The sequence below is a fragment of the Pseudophryne corroboree genome, chromosome 2, assembly GCF_028390025.1.
Source record: "Pseudophryne corroboree isolate aPseCor3 chromosome 2, aPseCor3.hap2, whole genome shotgun sequence".
NCBI lineage: Eukaryota > Metazoa > Chordata > Amphibia > Anura > Myobatrachidae > Pseudophryne > Pseudophryne corroboree.
Genome location: NC_086445.1, coordinates 274,137,403 through 274,157,977, shown reverse-complemented (window position 1 = coordinate 274,157,977; position 20,575 = coordinate 274,137,403). Strand labels below are relative to the sequence as shown.

General features: G+C 45.3%; 1 protein-coding gene across 1 annotated transcript in view; it reads right to left on the bottom strand.

Annotated features, from left to right (window-relative positions):
* Positions 1-20,575, bottom strand: part of ERICH6B (glutamate rich 6B) — a 385,650-nt gene that overhangs the window by 158,067 nt on the left and 207,008 nt on the right. The window contains exon 9 of the mRNA XM_063952820.1: positions 18,734-18,838. Coding sequence (XP_063808890.1) covers positions 18,734-18,838 — 105 coding nt within the window. The remainder of the gene's footprint in view (positions 1-18,733; positions 18,839-20,575) is intronic.

Sequence of the window (20,575 nt, the reverse complement as noted above, 5' to 3'; positions counted from 1 at the left end):
CTAATAAAATGCATATATAAGATGACTCAAATGGAAAAAAAAATATTCATAACATTCGCTTATTTATATATGTAAAAGTTCCCATAAAATGTCCATGAAAGAACTTAAGATATTTGAAAATATCATTAACATTAGTGACACTGCAAAAGGGGACACAGCAGTAAACAGATCTGGCAATTCCTGAAGTAGATACAGAGCTGTGCCCAGTAATGCATTATAGAGTTTGGCATTAGGCCATGTACTCCATTAAATATGAGTCTTAGGCCCGTAGACATTATTTGTTTTGGCATCATGAGTCCAACTTGCAACTGTTATTTTGACATTAGATCCAAAGGCCCCATTTTCCACCAAAACTAAGACAACTAGTTTTCCTGCCAAGCAAAGGGCACCAGGTCCCTAGTACTAGAGTTCCTCTTCATAGGGCATAGGACTAGAAACTACATATTGGCGAATTGGCCTTGGTAAAAATAGGCTGTCCAGCCTTTTCCAACTGGTTAGAATGATAGTACCTGTGTACTGGGCGCATGGCGCCACAGATGATGAGACAGATCGATGTACAGTTTGCGTGTAAGTGTGGGTGTAGCCATCGCTATTTCTAAATGCAGAAAATTCTCAGCTTATCACCAGGCATTAGTTTGCTTAAGGTCAGGCCCGCATTATAGGTAGGCCTTTAGTGTAAATCCTATTGGTTATTGCGATGCTTGTCTTTCTTTTGCAAATGCCTTGGTATTGTAATTTGTAGTCAGTGTTCTAAATAGTTTGTAACTTGTTACACAAATGCATAGTCTCATAGTGTTTGTGTTCACACTGGGGCCCTCATTCCGAGTTGTTCGCTTGCAAGCTTCTTTTAGCAGCTTTGCACACGCTAAGCCGCCGCCTACTGGGAGTGAATCTTAGCTTATCAAAATTGCGAACGAAAGATTAGCAAAATTGCGAATAGACACTTCTTAGCAGTTTCTGAGTAGCTCCACACTTACTCGGCAACTGCGATCAGTTCAGTCAGTTTCGTTCCTGGTTTGACGTCACAAACACTCCCAGCGTTCGGCCAGACCGCCGTTTCTCCAGCCACTCCCGCGTTTTTCCCAGAAACGGTAGCGTTTTTTCGCACACACCCATAAAACGGCCAGTTTCCGTCCAGAAACACCCACTTCCTGTCAATCAAATTACGATCACCAGAACGAAGAAAAAACCTCGTAATGCCGTGAGTAAAATACCTAACTGCATAGCAAATTTACTTGGCGCAGTCACACTGCGGACATTGCGCATGCGCATTAGCGACTAATCGCTCCGTTGCGAGAAAAATATAACGAGCGAACAACTCAGAATGACCCCCAGGGTCTTTTAGTGATTGAGGGGCTGTGTGTTGTAGATACTGAGACTCCGTGAGTAACACTGTGTAAGGGGATAGATTAGTTAGAATAGCATTTGCGGGTGGTATGTTTTCTCATTTATGTGCCAAATTGAAGAGTAATTTATGAGCAAAGTGACAAGTAATGTGCTGGACAGTATCTTCTCTGTGTGTGTTTGCAAATGTAGGCGGGTAGTGATACCCTTTCAGGTCCTGCAACCGAGATGCCCTTTTCCTTGTTGTCTGTCCTGTCTATAGCTAACCATCGTGTATTTGCCCAGTCATAATGCTTTGGGTGATGGTTTGGGGGGATCAGGGATTGTGTGAGGTTAGGGGTGGTGTGGGTGGAACTGTAATTTTTTTAGGTAGATCAGGGATTGCATGTTGTGATTAGGGGTGGTGTGGTGGATCAGTGATGATTTAAGTGGATCAGGGAATGAATGGGGGGATTAGGGGTGGTGATTAGGGGTAGATTAGGGATGGTTTGCATGGGGGGGGATCAATGGTGGTGTGGGTTAATCAGTGATGTCTTGGTGGATCAGGGATTGCGTGGCGGGATTAGGGGTGGTGTGGGAGAATCAGTGATAGTTTGGATGGATCAGGGATAGCATGGAGGGATTAGAGGTGATCTGGATGGATCATTAGTGATCTGAATCATACAAGGGTGATGAGATTAGATCAGGGGTGGTGTGGGTAGATCAGTGATCGCACTCACTAAAATAACAAAATATTTATCCTGTTGCCCTCCGTGTTGCAGAACAACAGTGTAGGTATGCATAAATACATACATACATACATACAGTCTGTTGTAAGCAGCATTTAGGGATTAAGAAACACACAAGACCCCATATACTCTTATCAAGATTTCAATGTACTACAGCATTTTCATCAGGACAGATGTCTCTGCAGTTAGAGGATTGACACCTGTATTTGAGGGCAACCTTTCTAAGATATACATTTGTTGATCCAATTGGCTCTTTTAGCTATTCAACATCTGGGAACAGTTCATGGAATATTATCTACTACACCTGGTGTAAATTAGCATTATCTGCTGTGATTCGGCTAACAATCTGACCTTATGGCTAGTTTACTTCTCTGAATGATAAATGAAAGGTTTTTTCTACATCTAATGTGAATTTGCGTTATTTTGTTATTTTACCCCTGAAGAGTCTTTTTTTCCTCGGGTAAAATGTGTAGGTTTTCTGGCACTGTGTCCAGGCACTAAAAATGAGGATCCTGTCTTCAAGCTCTCGCCCGTAAGGGTATTGGCATGAATAGTAACAGCTCTTCTGTCAGTGATAGTGTGCATACCTTGTCATATTTTTAAAAAACATTATTATTAATATTGATTGTCCATTGGGCCCGCTGTCCAGAGGGCGCCGCCGCTGTGGCAAGATCTGCTACTGGTGCTGTGCGGTGCACCATGATGTCATCGTGCACCGCACGGCATTGTGGGAGCGGCCATGGACGCTAAAGGTCATAATTGACCTCTAGTGTCTGTGCGTTGCTATGGGAGAGACGTCATGATGTCTCTCCCATAGATCCGAGGAGCGCCGTTGGCAGCCGGAGACGGAGGACAGCAGCGGTCAGGAAGCAGGAGCGGGGATGGTATTTTTTTTTGGGGGGGGTAAGCGGCGCTACTAGCAGCACAGTATTGGGGGCACAACTACTGAGGGCACAGCTACAGGGGGCACAGTATTGGGGGCACAACTACTGACGGCACAGTACTGGGGGCACAACTACTGAGGGCACAGCTACAGGGGGCACAACTACTGAGGGCACAGCTACAGGGAGCACAGTACTGTGGGCACAACTACTGAGGGCACAGCTACAGGGGGCATAACTGTGACCATACCCCTTCCCCATGAAGCCACGCCCTATTTTTTGATGCGCGCCTATGGTGCACACTAACCCTGTTTTACCTGTCGGGGGGTGGGCACCAAAGAAAACTTTAGCCCTGGGCGCCACAAGGTCTAGAACCAGCCCTGCATATCAGAAACATAAAAAATAAAGTAACTACCCACAGTTTATCAAGGCTTTTTGGAGAAAAATATAATTCCACAGTGAATACAGATAATTTTTCATTCACTGTTTTGAAATTTATACTGGTAGATCCAGGAGGGAGTAGCAAAGAACCTACACTGTCTAAACGTGAAACCTTTTGGATTTAGACTTTAAACACCTTGACTCCGAATGGCCACAATGATGGCATAGATATTGTTTCTTTTTTATAATTGTCAAGTTTCTTTTTTATAATTGTCAGTTTTCTTTTTTTATAATTGTCAATTTTCCTTGAGTAGAGTACCTATTGCCCTGATATAGCTATTGGAGAGCCACCACTGTATACAACAATGGTAGGGTCATTTATTACCATTTTTGTTATGTTGTAAATAAGGGACCATATGGTTAATGTGTCATGTACTCGTTTAAAAGTTATGTTACTATATGGGGAGTCACTATTTTGCCATATATCGAAAAAGTTTACTTGAAATATGGCTATTAGAAGGATAATATTTTATTGCACATTGATTATCACTAATTATTCTGTGAGGAATCAATTACAAAATATATATATTATCCGCTTATTAACGTATTAAGGAAGGGGCCATTTATAATACCTATTTACACTTAGTTTTCGTTTTAATAACCACTATACCTAGGACCAGGGATTAATATAATTGACTATTTGACTGGTGCTAATATATGTCTCTGTATATATATATATTTATTATTATTATTATATTTAGTACTATAATTAACATGATTAATTCACGTAGGGTCACATTTAACTTGAGCCCCACATTTTAGGGCCATAAACCTAATATTTAAGATAAATAAAACGCAGGGTAGTACACACATTAATTTACTTCTGGGCTGATACTGACCAATAACTAAATAATGAATGGATTAATGATATATACCTTCTGAATATAATTACACCAATTAGCAATATTAATGTTTTCATTATATTAAGTGTGCTCAATATAGTGCTGTTAGTCAAAATTGTATACCACTAGTAGCGCTGTTGTAAATATCTGGAAGCAGAAGTGCAGTAGTTGGAATGCACAAGGCCCATCAGAGTGGAACGCATTGGGCGCTGGGATCAGCGCGGTTTGTACCCGGAGGTGGAAATGCGTAATTGAAATGCACGCCGCTTCCGGGAATTATACACCTTACAAACATCTACCTAGTGCTGCCATAACCGGAAGCGGAAGTGCGTCATTGAAACGCACGCTGCTTTTGGGATTTTTACACCTTACAAACAACTACCTAGTGCTGCCATAAATGGAAGCGTAAGGGCATCATTGGAACACACACTGCCCCAGTAAATGGAATGCAATTTAGGTTATTTAGTTATTCACCAAAGTCCATCCACTCTCCAGCTATGACTTTTATTATATACTGTATAAGTTATCTACAGGTCCCCTAGAGCACAGCAACACAGTAGATAGGTCTAAATGAGCTTATCCTGTCCTTTAAAGAAAAAGAGTTTACAATGGTCAGACAGGAAATGATGTCACACATTATGGGGTATATATATTTAGACAGGTGAGACCATTCCTTCTGCTGCAGTAAAAAGGTTTGGAAGTGCAGAGAAGTAAGTGTATTGCCCTTATGGTCCCTCATATCACTATGCATAATGTTTTTTGAATGTTTATTATTGTGGTTTGACAATAGCCCTTTTTCGGCTTATATGATGCTGAATTCCTAATTTCATTGCAGAGATTGGTTTTATAAAGCCAGCCATGATACATGTGGAAATGTTTATTGATACATTTGGCAACAGTAAAAATTCTTTTTTTGTATTTTATCTAGAGATGAGCGGGTTCGGTTCCTCTGAATCCGAACCCGCCCGAACTTCATGTTTTTTCTCACGGGTCCGAGCGACTCGGATCTTCCCGCCTTGCTCGGTTAACCCGAGCGCGCCCGAACGTCATCATGACGCTGTCGGATTCTCGCGAGGCTCGGATTCTATCGCGAGACACGGATTCTATATAAGGAGCCGCGCGTCGCCGCCATTTTCACACGTGCATTGAGATTGATAGGGAGAGGACGTGGCTGGCGTCCTCTCCATTTAGATTAGAAGAGAGAGAGTGAGATTGATTTGAGACAGAGACACTTGATTTACTGGAGCTTAGGAGTACTGTAGAGAGTGCAGAGTTTACTAGTGACTGACCACAGTGACCACCAGACAGTGCAGTTTTATTTAATATAATCCGTTCTCTGCCTGAAAAAAACGATACACAGTGACTCAGTCACATACCATATCTGTGTGCACTGCTCAGCCCAGTGTGCTGCATCATCTATGTATATATCTGACTGTGCTCACACAGCTTATAATTGTGGGGGAGACTGGGGAGCAGTGCCAGTTATAGGTTATAGCAGGAGCCAGGAGTACATATTATTAAAATTAAACAGTGCACACTTTTGCTGCAGGAGTGCCACTGCCAGTGTGACTGACCAGTGACCTGACCACACTGACCACCAGTATAGTTAGTAGTATACTATATTGTGATTGCCTGAAAAAGTTAAACACTCGTCGTGTGACTTGTGTGGTGTTTTTTTTTTATTCTATAAAAAACTCATTCTGCTGACAGACAGTGTCCAGCAGGTCCGTCATTATATAATATATACCTGTCCGGCTGCAGTAGTGATATATATATATTTTTTATATCATTATTTATCATCCAGTCGCAGCAGACACAATACGGTAGTTCACGGCTGTAGCTACCTCTGTGTCGGCACTCGGCAGTCCATCCATAATTGTATACCACCTACCCGTGGTTTTTTTTTCTTTCTTCTTTATACATACTACATCTCATTATCATCCAGTCTATATTAACAGCAGACACAGTACAGTACGGTAGTCCACGGCTGTAGCTACCTCTGTGTCGGCACTCGGCAGTCCGTCCATAATTGTATACCACCTACCCGTGTTTTTTTTTTCTTTCTTCTTTATACATACATACTACATCTCATTATCAACCAGTCTATATTAGCAGCAGACACAGTACAGTACGGTAGTCCACGGCTGTAGCTACCTCTGTGTCGGCACTCGGCAGTCCGTCCATAATTGTATACCACCTACCCGTGGTTTTTTTTTCTTTCTTCTTTATACATACATACTACATCTCATTATCATCCAGTCTATATTAGCAGCAGACACAGTACAGTATGGTAGTCCACGGCTGTAGCTACCTCTGTGTCGGCACTCGGCAGTCCATCCATAATTGTATACCACCTACCCGTGTTTTTTTTTTTCTTTCTTCTTTATACATACTACATCTCATTATCATCCAGTCTATATTAGCAGCAGACACAGTACAGTACGGTAGTCCACGGCTGTAGCTACCTCTGTGTCGGCACTCGGCAGTCCGTCCATAATTGTATACCACCTACCCGTGGTTTTTTTTTCTTTCTTCTTTATACATACATACTACATCTCTTTATCAACCAGTCTATATTAGCAGCAGACACAGTACAGTAGTCCACGGCTGTAGCTACCTCTGTGTCGGCACTCGGCAGTCCATCCATAATTGTATACCACCTACCCGTGTTTTTTTTTTCTTTCTTCTTTATACATACATACTACATCTCTTTATCAACCAGTCTATATTAGCAGCAGACACAGTACAGTACGGTAGTCCATGGCTGTAGCTACCTCTGTGTCGGCACTCGGCAGTCCGTCCATAATTGTATACCACCTACCCGTGGTTTTTTTTTCTTTCTTCTTTATACATACATACTACATCTCTTTATCAACCAGTCTATATTAGCAGCAGACACAGTACAGTACGGTAGTCCACGGCTGTAGCTACCTCTGTGTCGGCACTCGGCAGTCCGTCCATAATTGTATACCACCTACCCGTGGTTTTTTTTTCTTTCTTCTTTATACATACATACTACATCTCTTTATCAACCAGTCTATATTAGCAGCAGACACAGTACAGTACGGTAGTCCACGGCTGTAGCTACCTCTGTGTCGGCACTCGGCAGTCCATCCATAATTGTATACCACCTACCCGTGGTTTTTTTTCTTTCTTCTTTATACATACATACTATATCTCTTTATCAACCAGTCTATATTAGCAGCAGACACAGTACAGTACGGTAGTCCACGGCTGTAGCTACCTCTGTGTCGGCACTCGGCAGTCCGTCCATAATTGTATACCACCTACCCGTGGTTTTTTTTTCTTTCTTCTTTATACATACATACTACATCTCTTTATCAACCAGTCTATATTAGCAGCAGACACAGTACGGTAGTCCACGGCTGTAGCTACCTCTGTGTCGGCACTCGGCAGTCCGTCCATAATTGTATACTAGTATCCATCCATCTCCATTGTTTACCTGAGGTGCCTTTTAGTTGTGCCTATTAAAATATGGAGAACAAAAATGTTGAGGTTCCAAAATTAGGGAAAGATCAAGATCCACTTCCACCTCGTACTGAAGCTGCTGCCACTAGTCATGGCCGAGACGATGAAATGCCAGCAACGTCGTCTGCCAAGGCCGATGCCCAATGTCATAGTACAGAGCATGTCAAATCCAAAACACCAAATATCAGTAAAAAAAGGACTCCAAAACCTAAAATAAAATTGTCGGAGGAGAAGCGTAAACTTGCCAATATGCCATTTACCACACGGAGTGGCAAGGAACGGCTGAGGCCCTGGCCTATGTTCATGGCTAGTGGTTCAGCTTCACATGAGGATGGAGGCACTCAGCCTCTCGCTAGAAAAATGAAAAGACTCAAGCTGGCAAAAGCAGTAGCACCGCAAAGAACTGTGCGTTCTTCGAAATCCCAAATCCACAAGGAGAGTCCAATTGTGTCGGTTGCGATGCCTGACCTTCCCAACACTGGACGTGAAGAGCATGCGCCTTCCACCATTTGCACGCCCCCTGCAAGTGCTGGAAGGAGCACCCGCAGTCCAGTTCCTGATAGTCAGATTGAAGATGTCAGTGTTGAAGTACACCAGGATGAGGAGGATATGGGTGTTGCTGGCGCTGGGGAGGAAATTGACCAGGAGGATTCTGATGGTGAGGTGGTTTGTTTAAGTCAGGCACCCGGGGAGACACCTGTTGTCCGTGGGAGGAATATGGCCGTTGACATGCCTGGTGAAAATACCAAAAAAATCAGCTCTTCGGTGTGGAACTATTTCAACAGAAATGCGGACAACAGGTGTCAAGCCGTGTGTTCCCTTTGTCAAGCTGTAATAAGTAGGGGTAAGGATGTTAACCACCTCGGAACATCCTCCCTTATACGTCACCTGCAGCGCATTCATAATAAGTCAGTGACAAGTTCAAAAACTTTGGGTGACAGCGGAAGCAGTCCACTGACCAGTAAATCCCTTCCTCTTGTAACCAAGCTCACGCAAACCACCCCACCAACTCCCTCAGTGTCAATTTCCTCCTTCCCCAGGAATGCCAATAGTCCTGCAGGCCATGTCACTGGCAATTCTGACGATTCCTCTCCTGCCTGGGATTCCTCCGATGCATCCTTGCGTGTAACGCCTACTGCTGCTGGCGCTGCTGTTGTTGCTGCTGGGAGTCGATGGTCATCCCAGAGGGGAAGTCGTAAGACCACTTTTACTACTTCCACCAAGCAATTGACTGTCCAACAGTCATTTGCGAGGAAGATGAAATATCACAGCAGTCATCCTACTGCAAAGCGGATAACTGAGGCCTTGGCATCCTGGGTGGTGAGAAACGTGGTTCCGGTATCCATCATTACTGCAGAGCCAACTAGAGACTTGTTGGAGGTACTGTGTCCCCGGTACCAAATACCATCTAGGTTCCATTTCTCTAGGCAGGCGATACCGAAAATGTACACAGACCTCAGAAAAAGAGTCACCAGTGTCCTAAAAAATGCAGCTGTACCCAATGTCCACTTAACCACGGACATGTGGACAAGTGTAGCAGGGCAGGGTCAGGACTATATGACTGTGACAGCCCACTGGGTAGATGTATGGACTCCCGCCGCAAGAACAGCAGCGGCGGCACCAGTAGCAGCATCTCGCAAACGCCAACTCTTTCCTAGGCAGGCTACGCTTTGTATCACCGGTTTCCAGAATACGCACACAGCTGAAAACCTCTTACGGCAACTGAGGAAGATCATCGCGGAATGGCTTACCCCAATTGGACTCTCCTGTGGATTTGTGGCATCGGACAACGCCAGCAATATTGTGTGTGCATTAAATATGGGCAAATTCCAGCACGTCCCATGTTTTGCACATACCTTGAACTTGGTGGTGCAGAATTATTTAAAAAACGACAGGGGCGTGCAAGAGATGCTGTCGGTGGCCAGAAGAATTGCGGGACACTTTCGGCATACAGGCACCACGTACAGAAGACTGGAGCACCACCAAAAACTACTGAACCTGCCCTGCCATCATCTGAAGCAAGAAGTGGTAACGAGGTGGAATTCAAGCCTCTATATGCTTCAGAGGTTGGAGGAGCAGCAAAAGGCCATTCAAGCCTATACAATTGAGCACGATATAGGAGGTGGAATGCACCTGTCTCAAGCGCAGTGGAGAATGATTTCAACGTTGTGCAAGGTTCTGATGCCCTTTGAACTTGCCACACGTGAAGTCAGTTCAGACACTGCCAGCCTGAGTCAGGTCATTCCCCTCATCAGGCTTTTGCAGAAGAAGCTGGAGACATTGAAGGAGGAGCTAACACGGAGCGATTCCACTAGGCATGTGGGACTTGTGGATGGAGCCCTTAATTCGCTTAACAAGGATTCACGGGTGGTCAATCTGTTGAAATCAGAGCACTACATTTTGGCCACCATGCTCGATCCTAGATTTAAAGCCTACCTTGGATCTCTCTTTCCGGCAGACACAAGTCTGCTGGGGTTGAAAGACCTGCTGGTGAGAAAATTGTCAAGTCAAGCGGAACGCGACCTGTCAACATCTCCTCCTTCACATTCTCCCGCAACTGGGGGTGCGAGGAAAAGGCTCAGAATTCCGAGCCCACCCGCTGGCGGTGATGCAGGGCAGTCTGGAGCGACTGCTGATGCTGACATCTGGTCCGGACTGAAGGACCTGACAACGATTACGGACATGTCGTCTACTGTCACTGCATATGATTCTCTCCCCATTGAAAGAATGGTGGAGGATTATATGAGTGACCGCATCCAAGTAGGCACGTCACACAGTCCGTACTTATACTGGCAGGAAAAAGAGGCAATTTGGAGGCCCTTTCACAAACTGGCTTTATTCTACCTAAGTTGCCCTCCCACAAGTGTGTACTCCGAAAGAGTGTTTAGTGCCGCCGCTCACCTTGTCAGCAATCGGCGTACGAGGTTACATCCAGAAAATGTGGAGAAGATGATGTTCATTAAAATGAATTATAATCAATTCCTCCGCGGAGACATTGACCAGCAGCAATTGCCTCCACAAAGTACACAGGGAGCTGAGATGGTGGATTCCAGTGGGGACGAATTGATAATCTGTGAGGAGGGGGATGTACACGGTGATATATCGGAGGATGATGATGAGGTGGACATCTTGCCTCTGTAGAGCCAGTTTGTGCAAGGAGAGATTAATTGCTTCTTTTTTTGGGGGGGGTCCAAACCAACCCGTCATATCAGTCAGTCGTGTGGCAGACCCTGTCACTGAAATGATGGGTTGGTTAAAGTGTGCATGTCCTGTTTTGTTTATACAACATAAGGGTGTGTGGGAGGGCCCAAGGACAATTCCATCTTGCACCTCTTTTTTCTTTTCTTTTTCTTTGCGTCATGTGCTGTTTGGGGAGGGTTTTTTGGAAGGGCCATCCTACGTGACACTGCAGTGCCACTCCTAGATGGGCCCGGTGTTTGTGTCGGCCACTAGGGTCGCTTATCTTACTCACACAGTCAGCTACCTCATTGCGCCTCTTTTTTTCTTTGCGTCATGTGCTGTTTGGGGAGGGTTTTTTGGAAGGGACATCCTGCGTGACACTGCAGTGCCACTCCTAGATGGGCCCGGTGTTTGTGTCGGCCACTAGGGTCGCTAATCTTACTCACACAGCTACCTCATTGCGCCTCTTTTTTTCTTTGCGTCATGTGCTGTTTGGGGAGGGTTTTTTGGAAGGGACATCCTGCGTGACACTGCAGTGCCACTCTTAGATGGGCCCGGTGTTTGTGTCGGCCACTAGGGTCGCTTATCTTACTCACACAGTCAGCTACCTCATTGCGCCTCTTTTTTTCTTTGCGTCATGTGCTGTTTGGGGAGGGTTTTTTGGAAGGGACATCCTGCGTGACACTGCAGTGCCACTCCTAGATGGGCCCGGTGTTTGTGTCGGCCACTAGGGTCGCTTATCTTACTCACACAGTCAGCTACCTCATTGCGCCTCTTTTTTTCTTTGCGTCATGTGCTGTTTGGGGAGGGTTTTTTGGAAGGGCCATCCTGCGTGACACTGCAGTGCCACTCCTAGATGGGCCCGGTGTTTGTGTCGGCCACTAGGGTCGCTTATCTTACTCACACAGTCAGCTACCTCATTGCGCCTCTTTTTTTCTTTGCGTCATGTGCTGTTTTTGGAGGGTTTTTTGGAAGGGACATCCTGCGTGACACTGCAGTGCCACTCCTAGATGGGCCCGGTGTTTGTGTCGGCCACTAGGGTCGCTAATCTTACTCACACAGCTACCTCATTGCGCCTCTTTTTTTCTTTGCGTCATGTGCTGTTTGGGGAGGGTTTTTTGGAAGGGACATCCTGCGTGACACTGCAGTGCCACTCCTAGATGGGCCCGGTGTTTGTGTCGGCCACTAGGGTCGCTTATCTTACTCACACAGTCAGCTACCTCATTGCGCCTCTTTTTTTCTTTGCGTCATGTGCTGTTTGGGGAGGGTTTTTTGGAAGGGACATCCTGCGTGACACTGCAGTGCCACTCCTAGATGGGCCCGGTGTTTGTGTCGGCCACTAGGGTCGCTAATCTTACTCACACAGCTACCTCATTGCGCCTCTTTTTTTCTTTGCGTCATGTGCTGTTTGGGGAGGGTTTTTTGGAAAGGACATCCTGCGTGACACTGCAGTGCCACTCCTAGATGGGCCCGGTGTTTGTGTCGGCCACTAGTGTCGCTTATCTTACTCACACAGCGACCTCGGTGCAAATTTTAGGACTAAAAATAATATTGTGAGGTGTGAGGTATTCAGAATAGACTGAAAATGAGTGGAAATTATGGTTTTTGAGGTTAATAATACTTTGGGATCAAAATGACCCCCAAATTCTATGATTTAAGCTGTTTTTTAGGGTTTTTTGAAAAAAACACCCGAATCCAAAACACACCCGAATCCGACAAAAAAAATTCGGTGAGGTTTTGCCAAAACGCGGTCGAACCCAAAACACGGCCGCGGAACCGAACCCAAAACCAAAACACAAAACCCGAAAAATTTCAGGCGCTCATCATCAAACCTATAACTTCCCGGTTAGATTCCACACTAAAAGCATAAATCAGTGCCGATTATTTGAGTGTCATATTTATGTCGCTATTATATCCTTCATGTTATAGGCGCCACTACAGCTATCTGCATTATTTTTAATTTCATGGGCTCTGTCCAATGAAATCCTATTGGTATGTACAATTTTTGTAACATGTATTAATATATGTGATTACAACTGTAGAAATATAAACTATATATAATAATCACACATGGTATCAGTAATATATGAGTTTGTATTGCTAGGGTTAAGTTATGGCATTATTGATGAGAACATATGTGGGGGTATATTTCCGCACATTGGGGGTCATTCCGAGTTGATCGCAAGTAGCAACTTTTAGCTGCTCGTGCGATCAACTAGACGCCATCTATGGTGGAGTGTATTTTAGCATAGCAGGACTGCGATCGCTTGTGCAGCCCTGCTATGCTAAAAAAGTTTTGTGCACAACAAGACTAGCCCTGCAGTTACTTACCCTGTGCGATGGATACAGCGATGGAGGTCCCGGAATTGACGTCAGACAACCACGCTCCAAACGCCTGGACACGCCGGTGTTCGGATCTCCACGCCCGGAAAACGGTGAGTATCCGCCCCGGAACGCCACCCCGCTGTCAATCTTCTTGCGATCACTTTCTTCTCTCTTCTGGTCGTTGCCCGGCAGCGGCTGTCAATGGGCAACGGCGTGTGTGCGCATTGCGGCCGTCATGCATGCGCAGTTCCAACCCGTTTGCACCACAGCGAAGAACCGCTGCATGCGAACGGGTTGGAATGACCCCCCATTATGTGATATAACTATATCAGTGTACTATATTACTCTTACACACAGTTATGGCATTTTTGATGAGATTATATGTGGTGGTAAATTTCCACACATTATGTGATATAACTATATGAGTGCACTAGATTATTCTTATGCACAGATATATTAATCAATAAACAGACTTTACTTCTGGTTTACTGCTATTGACCGCACATATGTGACTCATTTTAATGAATAAGGATTAAATGTATATGTTTTGGAACGGCCCATGGGGCCATTTTTATTTCTATTTTTCTTTTTCTCTTTTCTTCCTGTTCTTCTGTTCCTCCTTAAATATCAATTGTATCCTAATTTGAATTGTATATATGTATTTATAGGATACTTGCAATTTTTCAGATATTCCACATGGTGAATTATCTGTGATCTTATTAACATTTGATCTGCTTACTGGAGATTTGTTATGATGAATACTCTTAATGCAGGACTTTGGTATGTATATGTATCTCCACAAGGTGGTGTAATGATACCATTAGTGTGTGAGTTTCAGACTTATCAATGTTTTTTCATATTGCTTTGATTATTAACCCCTGATGAAGTCCTGTGGACGAAACGCGTTGGTTTATTAGACAGCGATCCTGTCACTACTTCAAAGAAGAATATATGTCATAAAATATTTGACTCAAATGAAATAATGTCAATATGAACTGCTGTATGAATTAAGAAAATCAAACAGTTTACATTTACTGGTTTTAAATAATGGCAACTGATTAATGTTAAACATACCAAAATTATATTAGCTCCCTTGAGATATTTTTCGATCTTTATATATATATATATATATACACACACACACTGCTCCAAAAAATAAAGGGAACACTTAAACATCAAATCCTAAATCTGAATGAATGAAATATTCTTATTAAATACTTTGTTCTTTACATAGTTGAATGTGCTGACAACAAAATCACACAAAAATTATCAATGGAAATCAAATTTATTAACCCATGGAGGTCTGGATTTGGAGTCACACTCAAAATTAAAATACAGGCTGATCCAACTTTGATGTAATGTCCTGAAAACAAGTCAAAATGAGGCTAAGTAGTGTGTGTGGCCTCCACGTGCCTGTATGACCTCCCTACAACGCCTGTGCATGCTCTTGATGAGGTGGCGGATGGTCTCCTGAGGGATCTCCTCCCAGACCTGGACTAAAGCATCTGCCAACTCCTGGACAGTCTGTGGTGCAACGTGGCGTTGGTGGATGGAGCGAGACATGATGTCCCAGATGTGCTCAATTGGATTCAGGTCTGGGGAACGGGCGGGCCAGTCCATAGCATCAATGCCTTCGTCTTGCAGGAACTGCTGACACACTCCAGCCACATGAGGTCTAGCATTGTCTTGCATTAGGAGGGACCCAGGGCCAACCGCACCAGCATATGGTCTCACAAGGGGTCTGAGGATCTCATCTCGGTACCTAATGGCAGTCAGGCTACCTCTGGCGAGCACATGGAGGGCTGTGCGGCCCCCCAAAGAAATGCCGCCCCACACCATTACTGACCCACTGCCAAACCGGTCATGCTGGAGGATGTTGCAGGCAGCAGAACGTTCTCCTTGGAGTCTCCAGACTCTGTCACGTCTGTCACATGTGCTCTGTGAGAACCTGCTTTCATCCGTGAAGAGCACAGGGTGCCAGTGGCGAATTTGCCAATCTTGGTGTTCTCTGGCAAATGCCAAACGTCCTGCACGGTGTTGGGCTGTAAGCACAACCCCCACCTGTGGACGTCGGGCCCTCATACCACCCTCATGGAGTCTGTTTCTGATCGTTTGAGTAGACACATGCACATTTGTGGCTTGCTGGAGGTCATTTTGCAGGGCTCTGGCAGTGCTCCTCCTGTTCCTCCTTGCACAAAGGCGGAGGTAGCAGTCCTGCTGCTGGGTTGTTGCCCTCCTACGGCCTCCTCCACGTCTCCTGATGTACTGGCCTGTCTCCTGGTAGCGCCTCCATGCTCTGGACACTACGCTGACAGACACAGCAAACCTTCTTGCCACAGCTCGCATTGATGTGCCATCCTGGATGAGCTGCACTACCTAAGCCACTTGTGTGGGTTGTAGACTCCGTCTCATGCTACCACTAGAGTGAAAGCACCGCCAGCTTTCAAAAGTGACCAAAACATCAGCCAGAAAGCATAGGAGCTGAGAAGTGGTCTGTGGCCACCACCTGCAGAACAACTCCTTTATTGGAGGTGTCTTGCAAATTGCCTATAATTTCCACCTGTTGTCTATTCCATTTGTACAAAAGCATGTGAAATTGATTGTCAATCAGTGTTGCTTCCTGAGTGGACAGTTTGATTCCACAGAAGTGTGATTGACTTGGAGTTACATTGTGTTGTTTAAGTGTTCCCCTTATTTTTTTGAGCAGTGTATATGTATGTATGTATGTATATATATATATATATATATATATATATATTGTCATACTGTGTTCATCGTGCTGGGAATAACTTTTTGCATTGTACCAAAATATTATAAAATCTTATTATAAAATTAATTGATCTGTTTCTTTGTTTCTTTGTCTGTCCGGTTATGCATTCTGACACCCCTGCACCAATTGGGATGAAAACAATATGAAGTGGTCCAGTAGAATCCAGGCCATGTTTTAGAGGGGTTAGGGTTGCGGTCGGACCTCCCGTTGGTGTACGCTGAGCAGAACTTTGACCCAGGAAGTCTGTTCTGAGCCTTTCACTATATGGATATGGACGAAAACTTCACAGAGTAGTAAGATTTGATTCCAGAAGACATACTAGGGGGTTGAGGTTTCAGTCCCGTTGGTGTATGCTGGGCAGAATTGTTAACAGTTACATCTAACTCATTGATAACTTAAGAACTTGGAAATGTAAACCCGGGCAACGCTGGGTACTTCAGCTAGTTTTATATAAAACTTTACATATGTATACTAGCATTTGCCCGTGGCTTCGCTCATGTGGATGTCTGTCTGTTATTGCTAAGCCCGGGAAATTTATGAAAGCAGCCCTAATCGTGGAGAAGTCTGTTGCGGGGGGAGGGGTCTATCAAAAGGGCGGGGTCACACCTCAGAGGTCCTGATTCTGAGATAGACACAGTTGGAGCCTCCTTTGCTTTACGTTATGCTAATGTTTACCTGCGACTTTATGCATATGCTGCTACAATGCCCTTCCCTGATGTACATGTGTACGTCTGAATATACATGGACTGATATGCCCACTTTCAGTATCTACTGACACTGCTGTTATGCCTTTAATCTACTTCTGATTTTATTGATTTTTCATGATACAAACCCCTTTTTTTTAACCTTAAATGTTTCAAAGTACAGGGAGGAGGAGCACACACTACATACAGCACAGCACAGGGAGGGAGCACACACTACATACAGCACAGTACAGGGAGGGGGAGCACACACTACATACACAGTAGCGGATCTTGCCACGGGCAAGCAGGACTTTTGCTAGGGGCGCCGCCTTCCGGAGGGCGCCGCGCCATGGCAAGATCCTCTACTGCAGTGCTGTGCACCCCGCTGTGTCCCGCTGCCACTGCGTCCCGCTGTGAAGGGCGTCAGGGAACTAGACGTGTAGCATCTAGTTTCCCTTCGGGGAGAGGACCTTTACTGTGCGGTGCGCGATGACGTCATCGCGCACCGCACAGCATTTCAGCGGCGCTACTACTGTACAGGGGGCGTAACTGACCACGCCCCCTGTATGAAGCCACACCCACACTACCCGCCCGGGGCGCAAATAGGCCGAGAACCGTCCCTGCACATACAGCACAGTACAGGGAGGGGGATCGCACACTACATACAGCACAGTACAGGGAGGGAGCACACACTACATACAGCACAGTACAGGGAGGGTGCACACACTACATACAGCACAGTACAGGGAGGGAGCACACACTACATACAGCACAGTAAAGGGAGGGAGCACACACAAGTAGTGAAACACAGACACAAGGGACCAGCGCAGCGGAATCTGTCCCTGTGGCCAATCCGCCCCTGGTTACATACATAACCACCACATTATTTACATGAATAGCACCACATTACAGGTATAGCACCCCACTACCCGTATAGCACGTCATTATACTAATAGCACCACATTACACGTATGTCACGTCATTATACAAATAGCACCACATTGCATACGTAGCCACCACATTATATACGTAGCCACCACATTACATAAATAGGCCCATCATCATGGACAGCTATAGGACTGAAGTACTTTGCATTAGAGATTGTCCCAGGGCTGGCTGTGAGTGCTGCCTGATCAGCTGGCATTCTGAGAACAATGTACATCCTGCTCCTGTCCAGTCCCCAGACCACACACTGACTGGGGCCGCCCTATCCCTTACACCAACATAATGCAAATAATGTAATTAAAAATAACCTCTCTACCGGGTCCCCTTCAGTGCTCAGTCGCCGCTCTGGCCAGTTAAGTGAGAGTGCGGGAGCTGGGGTGGCGGCGGGTGTAGTGGTCCCGGCTCCGACCATCGCTATGCTCCTGCTCCCTGGCCAGGCTCATTGAAAAGACCATTGGCCGGGTCCAGGGAGAGGATGCTGCTGGGCTGGTTAACTTTCTCCAGGTCCCCGTTGGTAGAACAGCTTCACCACTTTTCACGGCTAGCGGCACCTGGAAGTGCCCGCTACCCTAACTTACAGATTACGTTCCAATTAACCGCAAGTACTGGAAGGAGTGTGAGCCAGCCAAGCCTGAGTGTGAATCAGCATGGCTGAGGGGGATTTGAGACCGGCCCATCGGAATCTGTCATGGTGTCCTGGTGGGCCAATCCACCCCTGGGGGTACACATGGTATAAACACAGTCTTCTGCGCCACATCCTGTTAGAATCTCTGCCTCAATTAGGTTCCTCTGCAGAGCAGTTACTTTAAGTTGGGTTCTATTGCATAACTTGGGCTGAGTCAAGTTCCGCAGAAGCATGATCGGAACACCAGCTTTCTGTGCGAGTGTCAAGTGACTTTTTTCCTTTATTGCTCCTCTCCCTGATGACACATCGAGATCATTCATGCCTCAGTATATATATATATATATATATATATATATATATATATAGTTTCTTAGTATAGTATGTGTAAATGAACAATATAATAGGCATCAAATGATGATAATTAGCAGTTGTTAAAACAAACAAATAGCCTAGATTATATATTAGCTCCTAAATACTTACTCTTCCCTTAGGCAATGCACAGCTTTCAACTCCTTCAACATGTCAGGTGGCTTTGTTTCACCTTCATTCTCTTCCTCAGCTTCCTCTGGTATATATAAATCAATACTATTGATGACCATATATGGGAAAAAATTGGTGAAGTATTACAAATCAATGTAAAATTTACATTCAAAGACCTTTTAACTACATGTGACCACTGGGGACACAATACAAAAAATAAGATTTTAAACCTACCGGTAAATCTTTTTCTCGTAGTCCGTAGAGGATGCTGGGGACTCCGTAAGGACCATGGGGATAGACGGGCTCCGCTGGAGACATGGGCACTTTAAGAAAGACTTTGGGATTTGGGTGTGCACTGGCTCCTCGCTCTATGCCCCTCCTCCAGACCTCAGTTAGAGAAACTGTGCCCAGAGGAGACGGACAGTACAAGGAAAGGATTTTTGTTAAACCCAAGGGCAAGATTCATACCAGCCCACACCAATCACACCGTATAACTTGTGATAAACTAACCAGTTAACAGTATGAAATTCAACATAGCTTCAGTCGGAAACTGAAAGTAACCATAACATAACCCTTATGTAAGCAAAACTATATACAAGTCTTGCAGAAGTAGTCCGCACTTGGGACGGGCGCCCAGCATCCTCTACGGACTACGAGAAAAAGATTTACCGGTAGGTTTAAAATCTTATTTTCCCTTACGTCCTAGAGGATGCTGGGGACTCCGTAAGGACCATGGGGATTATACCAAAGCTCTCAAACGGGCGGGAGAATGCGGATAACTCTGCAGCACCGATTGAGCAAACAGGAGGTCCTCCTCTGCCAGGGTATCAAATTTGTAGAATTTCGCAAACGTGTTTGCCCCTGACCAAGTAGCCGCTCGACACAGCTGTAGTGCCGAGACCCCTCGGGCAGCCGCCCAAGAAGAGCCAACTTTCCTAGTGGAATGGGCCTTGACTGATTTAGGTAACGGCAATCTAGCCGTCGTATGCGCCTGCTGAATCGTGGTACAGATCCAGCGAGCAATAGTCTGCTTTGACGCAGGAGCGCCAACCTTGTTGGCTGCATACAGGATAAACAGCGCTTCAGTTTTCCTGACTTTGGCCGTCCTGGCCACGTAAATTTTCAAAGCCCTGACTACATCCAGATACTCGGAATCTTCCAAGTCTCGTGTAGCCACCGGCACCACAATAGGTTGGTTCATATGAAAGGATGACACCACCTTAGGCAAGAATTGAGGACGGGTCCGCAATTCCGCCCTATCCATATGGAAAACTTGATAGGGGCTTCTGTGAGACAAAGCCGCCAATTCTGACACTCGCCTAGCCGAAGCTAAGGCCAACAACATGACCACCTTCCAAGTGAGATATTTTAACTCTACTGTCTGAAGTGGTTCAAACCAGTGCGACTTAAGGAAACTCAAAACCACGTTAAGGTCCCAAGGCGCCACTGGAGGTACAAAAGGAGGCTGAATATGAAGCACTCCCTTTACAAAAGTTTGTATTTCTGGAAGTGAAGCCCATTCTTTTTGAAAGAAAATGGACAATGCCGAAATCTGAACCTTAATGGAGCCTAATTTTAGGCCCAAATTCACTCCAGTTTGTAGAAAGTGAAGGAAACGGCCCAGATGGAATTCTTCCGTAGCAGCATTCCTGGCCTCACACCAAGCAACATATTTACGCCATATACGGTGATAATGTTTAGCTGTCACATCCTTCCTAGCCTTTATCAGAGTAGGAATGACCTCATCCGGAATGCCCTTTTCCGCTAGTATCCGGCGTTCAACCGCCATGCCGTCAAACGCAGCCGTGGTAAGTCTTGGAACAGATAGGGCCCCTGTTGCAA